This window comes from Montipora capricornis, chromosome 2, assembly GCF_036669925.1.
Source record: "Montipora capricornis isolate CH-2021 chromosome 2, ASM3666992v2, whole genome shotgun sequence".
In the NCBI taxonomy this organism is placed as follows: Eukaryota; Metazoa; Cnidaria; class Anthozoa; order Scleractinia; family Acroporidae; genus Montipora; species Montipora capricornis.
The window spans coordinates 54,692,079-54,702,078 of NC_090884.1; the positions used below are offsets into that span (position 1 = coordinate 54,692,079).

The 10,000-nt window shown below is 39.6% G+C and overlaps 1 protein-coding gene across 1 annotated transcript in view; it reads right to left on the minus strand.

The window, feature by feature from the left end:
- Nucleotides 1-2,848: 2,848 nt before the first annotated feature.
- LOC138027758 (uncharacterized) overlaps nucleotides 2,849-10,000 on the minus strand; it is a 7,700-nt gene continuing 548 nt past the window's right edge. Inside the window, exons 2-4 of the mRNA XM_068875364.1 lie at nucleotides 6,142-6,317; nucleotides 5,974-6,053; nucleotides 2,849-4,579 (exon numbers count right to left, since the gene is read on the minus strand). Coding sequence (XP_068731465.1) covers nucleotides 4,462-4,579; nucleotides 5,974-6,053; nucleotides 6,142-6,317 — 374 coding nt within the window. The 3' untranslated portion in view covers nucleotides 2,849-4,461. The remainder of the gene's footprint in view (nucleotides 4,580-5,973; nucleotides 6,054-6,141; nucleotides 6,318-10,000) is intronic.

Sequence of the window (10,000 nt, forward strand, 5' to 3'; positions counted from 1 at the left end):
TGAAGAAAACCGAAGTACTGTACCAGAAGCCTCCACGTGGAACCTACCACCCTCCAAGCATCAGCACTGGAGGAAACTTGCTGAACACCGTTGAGCATTTCACATACCTCGGGAGCGTTATCTCTAATGATACCACTGTCGCCAAGGATGTGGACAACCGCTTAGCGAAAGTTAGCAGCTCCTTTGGCCGTCTACAAAAGCGTGTATGGAAGGATCACTCACTGCGCCTCGCAACAAAGATCCTGGTCTACAGAGCAGCAGCGGTCACCCCTCTCCTTTACGGTTCCGAGGCCTGGGTTCTGTACCGGAAACAGGTGCAGCTTCTGGAGCGCTTTCACCAACGATGCCTCCGGTCCATCATGTTCATCCGGTGGCAGGACTATGTGACTAACAACGAAGTCTTGGAGCGAGCCGACATTACGAGCATCGAGGCCATACTTCTGACCAGACAGCTACGCTGGGCAGGCCACCTGTCTCGCATGGAGGACACGAGATTGCCCAAAGCCGTGTTCTATGGAGAACTGCGCCAGGGCAAACGAGACAGGAGCGCCCCTAGAAAGCGCTTTAAGGATCAGCTAAGGCGACGGCTTCGTGCAACCGAAATCCGGAAAAAGGTTGGGAAAGCAGAGCCAGAGAAAGGGTTAGCTGGAGGGCACTGGTTAAGCAAGGCTCGGAAGCATTGAGACAACAAGGAAAGAGACTGCGCAAGAGAGACGTAGAAAGAGGAAGGCTTCAGCCTTCCGAAGCCCCCCTGCCCAAGGATTCCCATGCCCAGGGTGTCAACGAGTATGCAGATCAAGGATAGGCCCTCACAGCCACCAGAGGGCTTGCCGTCAGGGATCACCTTCCCTTTCATCCTCGGACTTGAGGAACCAGCCATCAATAATGAAAATATTCACAATATCTATACAGGCAGGGTAACCATTTCAGTTGTACAACTGGTATCCATATGGGACCTTTGAAACTAATAATAACAACTGTAAATAATACAAAAATATATAATAGGAAATCAAAATAATAAAAATAAGAAATATGCACTAACATTCACTATTAAGAATCATTGCACCTTTGTAATAAAATCCACGTTTTGAAATTTTAGCCGTGTTCTTTCTGGTAAATGATTAATAGGTAGCCATAGTTTTTAACGTCAGAAAAAGATTTGTTTCGTTATTCTTTCGTGAAATGAAGTTTATTTGGAAAGCCAACAATATTTCAATTTATTGCTACGACTTACTGATGCGCAGATTGTTTACATTACTCATTAACACGAAGATTTTTCAACAAGATATCGCTTTAATCTAACCCAAAATCATGCATTCAGATAGTAAAAAAACTATATATATATTAACCATTTCCTTCGCGTTTGTGTTTGTGAGCATTATGATTTGCGATAATTAAGGTTCACCTGTTCGCAAGTTTGTTTTTGCATCTCATCATGTTTAGATTTTCAATTCAACGAACTCTGTTTTGATTGGCCAGTCAACCCTCTTTTCTTCGACTTTTTATTTTCGGCATTAGTCCTGGGAAAATCCACTTTCAGCGTCTTCAATACTACCCAACTCAGTGCCCTCCGTTTTTGTGAAACATGTACCACAGACAACCCACTCACGCTCACGGAGCGTCTAGTTCTTACAATACGGGTAGAATCGGAAAATTATGTCATTGGCCTGGTAAGATGTGTTACCGAGTCATACGATGACCGGGTATTGCATTGCGTGCAACGAAAACAAAAAAACTCGTTTCCGGTCACGCGTACAATGCTTTACTGCATATTCCCTCGTAAAACTGTCGCATAGTGCGTCCGTGGATTGTAGTGGTCACCGCGACTGCCTCTGAATGAGGGGTCCCGAGTTCTAATCCTATTTGAGCTACCTTCTACGAGGCAAAGAAACGTTACGTATGCGCATGCACAGTACAGCCACAGCGCGAGCCCCCCTCCCCACCCCCCCCCCCCCCAAAGAGTCCAAAGTCCAAAAACGGAGTCTAATCCTATGCTTTATTATAATGCAAGCCTGGTTGTACAGCTGTGAGGATATACATAATTTTTAATTTACCATTATCGTATAACCAGCATTGCATTATTATTTTGTGACCAAAATGGAGAAACAGCGAGTGAAACAAAGCGTTTTATGTCAACCAAAAAGTTTTGGGACTTGAGAAACGCCCCGCCCCCAATCCCAGCTCCACAGACGCCTAAAACGTACAAGTGATGCACTACTTCAATAAATCGAGTACAAAGATCAGTCGAACGGTGCTTAAACACTATGACTCCAACGACTACGCCTAAAACAAATATAGACTGAATCCGGAACCATTAAAAAAGGAATAAACACCAAACTGAAACGATTTCTCAAAAATTCCCTCCCGATACAACACACGTCCTATTTCTTGTCTAACATTTTTGCATTGTCGTCTTCAACACCAGAGTGCTGAGGCAAACTTTCTTCGGCCACCAAACCAAAACGGTGGTATAACAAATTACAAGTTAACAAATTCATTTTCCTGTCTATGAATAAGAGGCAAATTTAAAATGGCCATCCAGTTCTCAGTTTTACACCCTGATTTTAAATAGTTTTAACATTATATTGAGCTTTCCAAAAAAGTTGTAGATCTTTCAAATCCCGTGAGGTTGTTTCAATAGGGAGGTTACACAACAGGACGGCAGAATGACGAAAAAATGTCGCGCGAGACTGTGCATTACCAAACTTACGCGACATTTTTTCGTCATTCTGCCGTCCTGAGTCTTCCAGCTGTCCTGTTGCATAAGCTCCCTAATAACAAGGGTGTGGACGGCAAGGTAACATTAAATTGAAAGGGCGTTTCTACAGGGGTATACACTGTCTTCCCGTTTGTTGTCAACAACATGAATCTTTATTGACTTGTGTAAGGACAATAATACTCCCACGCCCTTCCCCCTCAAAAATACTTAAAAGTCTTTAGACTTTGGCTATAAGCCTAAGTGCACCTACAGCCACGTCCCCGAATGACATACATCCCACAGGTGGTCTAAACAGCAACAGTATTATTATTTAATAACTTAACATTAACAGCTACATGAGGACAGTCTTGAAACACAAATCGACACAGTGGGTTGAGTTCTGCCAGTTCTAAATAATTGTTAAAACTGACTTTTTATGATTTCAGTCTTTAACTGTTACGATTAATTATTTTTACATAATTATGATTGACGTATGTTTGGCACCTAGAACTCTGCTTTGAACTAGTTCCTTACATTAAAATATTATTTGTTTTAGATAGTTAATGGCTACCTCAAGAAAGGTAAGGAACTTCATTTAAGTATCTAGTCTTCAGCACCGGAGCACTAAGTCTTGGTTTGCACCCACATGAAACGGTAGCCATGTTGGATGGCAATACAATGCAATAATTACTTTTCTCATAATTTGCATAATTTGCACGTTCTTGCCATCCAACATGGCCCTCGTGATGTCAGGTGCAAACCATCAATAGGCCATTTCCGAGTTCGTGTCTGCCTCCTCTTCAAACCGAGTCTAAGTGCGAAGTTTTTGTGATAGTAATTAGTTCCACTTTACATATGAATGAAAACTAATTATTATAAGAAAAACTCTTCACAGAGGCAGACATGAACTTGGAAATGCCAAGGTTAACTATCAATAGAGTTATTTCAGTAGAGTTATGACTTGGAGTTAGAGTTAACGAATTCCAAAATCTTGAATTCAGGATTTTGGCCGTCCAAACTCTTGAATTCAGGATTTTGGCAGTCCAAAATCCTGAATTCAGGATTTTGCAAACTTACAGTAACTCTAACTCTACGACACAACTCTATGAAAATAACTCTAAGAATAGCTGTCCCCGCAAATGCCCTACTGGGGACACTAAACTGAAATCAACAAATTAATGCAAACCAAATCAAGTGTTGGTTTTCGAGAATCATGAAAATGAAAAATTTTGTGCATGAATTTCAAGAAGCAAGAAGAGATCTCCTCTTTCCAGCATATTTCACACTTGCGACAATCACATCCGAATTATTCAACACTCGCCATTGGATTTGGAAATTTAAGTCAAGATGAGTAGCTTCTCTTTTCATTTCTGGGCCAAGTTGTTTAGAGGTAAATTAGCAAGAAACCAAAGGGTGTGTACATTTTATGGACCAACTATTCTATTAATTTCAGTCTGGTTTTGGATTAACACAAAAACAAAAAGACTCTTTCCCACATAAACATGTATTTTTAAAAAACCCATGGGTTTTGACGTTGGTGACTTGGGAAAAAACTCACAGAGAAGTCTTAAAAAAAAAGTAGCAATGTGGTTTATGTGGAAAAGGTAATCCCGAAAGTATGGGGCTTTAAAGTAATTTGAATAAAATTTACTGTCTTTTTTTATTTTGTTTGTTCAAATACCAGAAAAATAGTAAATGAGAAAAGATGTTGCTAATTAAGCCTTGAATAACTTGGCAGGATTTGGTGAAAGCCTTGGAACACTTTACTTTGGCCATCTGGCAGTTTTCTTGTCATACAGCGTCATGTCCTCATCTTCTTCTTCCTCTGCAGCATCAAGTGGCTGAAATTCAGTCTCCCCTGTACCTTGAATAACACCATATCTGGAAAATGGTAAAGATTACAAGAGAGTTGATAACAGCCAAATTACCACCTTGAAAAGACTGACTGACTGATGTTTCGAGTGTAAGTTCCTAGTTGAGGAATGATAATTTTTGTGGGTTGTTTCAAGTTTATATAGGGGTTTGATGCATCTTTTCTATTAATATATTTTTTTAACATCACAAAGATGTACTCTGGAGTGGTTGCCCAGTTGGTAAAGAGAGAGAAAACTGGCACCACTTACAGCAATGGAATAGTTCCCAACTACATATGTCTACATCTACTGTACATCTAGATGTTCCAGCACTTAGGAAAGTCCCTTTTACACTTATGGCTGTTTCTGCTTAGGTGGCCTCACCTACGCCACCTACGCCAAGCCAGCCACTTCTGCTGGAGAGAACAGGACAGCCACAACACTGGGGACTCCATCCCCTACTACCTATTCTGGAATAACTGTGTGGGTTCTTTAACGTCTCACAGGGAACTTATGAACATGGAGGACAGGGCCTACAGCGTATAGCAAGAGGAATTTGAAAGTCTAACCATTTGCAGATGAAATTACAAAGGTACCACTTTCTTGGCAGTAATAAGATCCTCAGTGTTGATCTGGATAGGGTTTCGAACCTGCAACCTCCCGCATGACAGCCCGAGCTCAAGCAACTGAGCCACCAGTGCATGGTGTAAGGCCTAAACAACCAGCAATGCCTCAATTTGCTCTGACAAAGAGCTAACACTTGAGGCATCAGCCAGTCAATCTTGTCAAGGTGGCAATTTGACCTTAATCAACTAATCTACAAGTAGGCAATGGAAGAACGTTAACAGTGTGTCATGGCCAACAAATTGGAATGTACATGGGCAATGGAGGTCAAGACTGTCTACGGGTTAATACCATAACAAAAACTTGGTCATGTAGGCCCCGCCTAAGTTTCTGTCGGGAATTGTAACCATGCAGGTTACTTAACCAATATCAAAAATACCATAATACTCTTTGTTTGCTCTCCAAAATTTTGCCTGAGCATTGTTTCCATTCTCTCTTGGGACCATTATAAGTCCCAAGAGAAAATAAAAACAATGCTTATGCAAAATTTTGGAGGGACAAACAAAGAGTATTATGGTATTTTTGATATTGGCTAATCTCCCCAATTAATTTTTTTGCAAAAAAATGTTGAGAGACACGCTTACGAATACAGTTATTCCCCTTCTCCAAAAACAGCAAAGAGCACTAAGTCTCACTGTTGGTCCAGAGCTCTGTCTGGAGCTTTAATATCTTTACTCTCTCACAAGTCCAGCGATAGATTTGTGCAGCAGGTAAACCATGCACAGTTATTTCATAATAATTATTTCCGTAAAAAGTATTGTCATTAAGTACATGTATTATATAATAAAATTAACTTACTTTTTGGCCTTTCTTCTGCCTTTTGTCTTTACTGCCCTCACAATAAAATAAATCGCAACAACTGCACTGATGGCAATGGCCTACAACAGAAATGTTTTTCAAATAATGTTAAGCTGGCTCTGAAGAAACAAGATTAACACTATTTTCTAGTCGCTCAGTCCCACTTACCACATACAATGATCTCTGCAACAGACCACTATTATCATTGAATAATTTAAAATGTCGGTCTGCATTGTCTGTTGAAGTTACATTTGCGACTGTTGAGGCTGTGGAGTTCAAACTGATTGAAACAACTGTTGAAGCTAGTGTTGTGGTTGTCTCATTGGTGTTATTTAAGGCTTCACCTGCATTACAGAAGACAAAAACATAATTTATTTAGTGAAAGTGATCCATTTGTAGGCCTCCATCACAATGATACAAAGAAATGTACATAAATTATATAAGTAGATCTTGTAAAGTCACAATTAAATCATACTCTACAAGCATCCTTTCAGTTTCTGTTGCAGTCTTTTTTTCAGTCTTTGTAATACGATGATGATAATAATAACATTTGATGATGATGACAACCAGATGTATCCAGAGTGTGTGCGTCATTGCGTCCTGGGACGCACTCGTTTTCAATGATGAAGTGTGTATCGATCGCTTTATTTGTTTACTCTTTTTTTAACACCTCAAGTGTTGTTAAAATAAATGATGCTCTTTTACGGAAAATTGAGATTCAGTTCTCTTGTTTTTGCTGTGGAGATCTAGATCATTTATCAACTGGAGCCAACAGTTCCTACAGCATACGAATTCCTCGAGACGTTTTCAGATGTGATCGATGGAGCTTTGAAAGCCCATACATTTTGATCGATGAATCAACAGGCATCACAGTTTCAAAGAAATAGATCATTTTAAGTACATATTCGTGGGGCAGGATAAGACTTCAGAAATCTGAAAGGGTACTGCAGCAGCAATTAAGAGGCAATAGATCGAATATTAATTATTGAATATTAATTAGCTGGACCCCCAAAATTTATCAACGGACCCCCAAATTTTTCAAAAAGGGGTCCAGAGGACCCCCAAATTTGAAAACCTGGATACATCTCTGTGACAACAAAAATAAAAATAATACCTCGATGGAATTATTTTGATTTCTGGGTGAAAGTAGCCCTGAGAAGGACTGTTGGCAGTCGTCAATGACATTTCAACAACCTAAGTGGAAGTCATCTTCAGAGTCAAGTGACGGCTGAAAATTCAAAACGAATGTACACTGTACATCTACATCATGCTCTGGTCTGTGTTGTGATTAGTTGTATACAAACGTAAAATAACCTACATTAAACTTCTACCTGCGCCAAGTACAAATGATTACTTAACAGAGGACCTTAAGGACGTTCGCGCCAATTGTTTCTGCACATCCTTACTGCGCACGCAAATGCACACGCCACGTCATACACGAGCGTGCACGCTAAGTAATAAAATGAGAAATGATAGGGCAAAAGGCCATTGCTATAGCTTTGCCTGGATTTAATGCTCTTGGACATTCGGTGACCCCTGTTTTTCTTTCCAGTAACAGATTTTATTAACAATTATCTCCACGTTGTCCAAAAATGAACAAAAAATCAATGTGGGAAGTTAAAAAAATTTTAAGATTTCTGCTCATGGGACATCAAATCCTGCCATCTTGCGGCTGCAAGGCGCATGAAACTGTGGTCGCTAAATGCGAACTTGATCTTTAATTAAGGAACCTCACCAGTTGACTAAATTCACTTAATAAGTCCACTTAAACAATATTTGGCAGAGAAGATTTCACTTCAAAGATTTAATTGCAATATATTTGGGTTTACAGACACTGGCCTTATTCGCTAACGAAGCCCGATTTTGTCACATTTTGGCTGTTTTTCCGGGCATGTTCTCCCCAAAACGAAGTCGGTGACCCCCCATTTTTTTTTACATTTCTGACATAACTAACTCATTATCTTACACTGGTAAAAGTTTCAGAAAAAAATCAATGTTGAAAAATTTTCGCGCGAACGTCCTTAAGTACATGTACACACAACTTTTTAAATTTCCAACCATCACTTGACCCTGAAGATGGTTTCCGCTCAGGTTGTCGAAACGTCAGTCAATCTCAACAGTCCTTCTCAGCACTACATGACTGTACTTCCACCCAAACGATCAAAATTAATTCCATCGAGGTATGCACATGTAACTCTAGGGTTCAAACCATTTTCTATAAAAATGATGATGATGAAGATAATGACAAGGATAAACTATAAGATAAAAATAAGGACAAGGTAAATTATAACACGGTTCTTTACATGTAAGTCTCAAGATTGTACACAAAGTTAAAGGAGAACTGAAGGCCAAAATCAGCAATTTTTCCAACATTGTTTTTGGAAAGCCTAACATAAGCAAAGTTACCGGTAAGTGTGTGATGTTATTTCTCCTCGTTTTCTGTTTTTTGCAAGAAAATTAAGTTCGAAGTTGGGCTTTTCCCACTGTTTCTGCCTTTTCAGGGGGGCTCAAAAACTAAATCAGCACCCAGCTGTGACGTATGATATGGCAAACAGAGATTTTGTAATCGAGAGAAACAAGTGCTGCTGTGGATATTCTCTTCGTTGTTTTGCTGTTTCTTTGCGGACTCAATATTTACGACAAACATCAGTAAAAAACACTGCTTCTATATTGGGCGCTCTCGCATGTCTTCCCCATATCATATGTTATAAACTGCAAAAATGACCACTGACTCCTCTGTTCTGAGCCGGAATGCTGATGGCCCAAAATCGGAATAAAAACATTTTTTTTGAAGTGGAAAAATGACGGACATGCCAGAAAAAAAGTTGAAAACATTATTGTGCATGGGCTAGAGTGTAAATAAAAAATACTTATTTTTTTGCCTTCAGTTTCCCTTTAAGCGCAAGTACTCCACCAGCTGGAGATACTATAAATCAAATCAATAATATCAGTTGAAAGCAGATTAAATGAAGTGATAACATGGAAAAAACAAAGTATCTAAAAGAGCCTTCTGAAGCAGACTACAGAACCAAGAAACTCAACCCACAATGTGACGTTGAGTCCAGGAATAGAACAGTCTTGGCAATACTGGTTGAAGGCAAATGCTCCCACTAGATTGAGAACAGTGGGGAAGCGACGAAGAAGGAATAGGGGGAAGAAAAACTGAATTGTGAGCAAAGCGAGCCCAGCAGTTTACTGGGAGTGGCTTGCTTGAGGAGCCTAGTCCCAGGCTTCCCTCCCATCCAAGCACCAACCCTGTGTGCATCTCCATCCATTACCAGCTAATTGAATGGTGTTAGATAGAGAGGAAGGTCAAACATTCTTAAAATGGGTGGCTCTATTGAAATGACAGATAATACAAAGTATTTAACTAGGAGACAAGCTTTTTTGCAATACATGTATGTGGTGATGAAAGGTTTGTAGTGAAAAGATCTTCCATATATGAGCCAAGTTAAGTTTGCATAAAGGAATAATAATTATTTAATGTGATGACATACATGTCAACCATTCTTGTTGCTGCACCAAATGAACATGTATTGGCTGTTGACACAAGGGCTTCTTTTGTTCAGTGGTTGACAAATTTAAATATCAAAAGAAATTTGAGGAAAATGTTTGTAAGCAGTGAACACTACCATTTTGAAGTTCTAATAATGTAATACTCAGAGAAGGGGAAAGTATTTGAGTTTTCTGATTAAGGATCAAATATTATTGTTTGTCACCCAGAAGAAGCCTTTATTCTGTGGTCTTTTCACAAGATATAACAGCAAGCGAGTCATTCAAGGAATGCAGTCACATGTTAGAATAACACACAACAAATGGGTACTTCTGTTGGATTAATTTAACAACAACAAACCCCTGTCAAATGGGGTTCATCTTGCAATGAAACAAACTAATTAATGTATCATATCAAACGCGTGCCCTAAAGGAGACAGATCTTAAAGTAGAGTATATGGAATTTCACCTAAGGTAAACTAAGCTCAACATCTTCAACAAGACTTCTGATGGTAATCTGTCGGTCTTCTCAGCT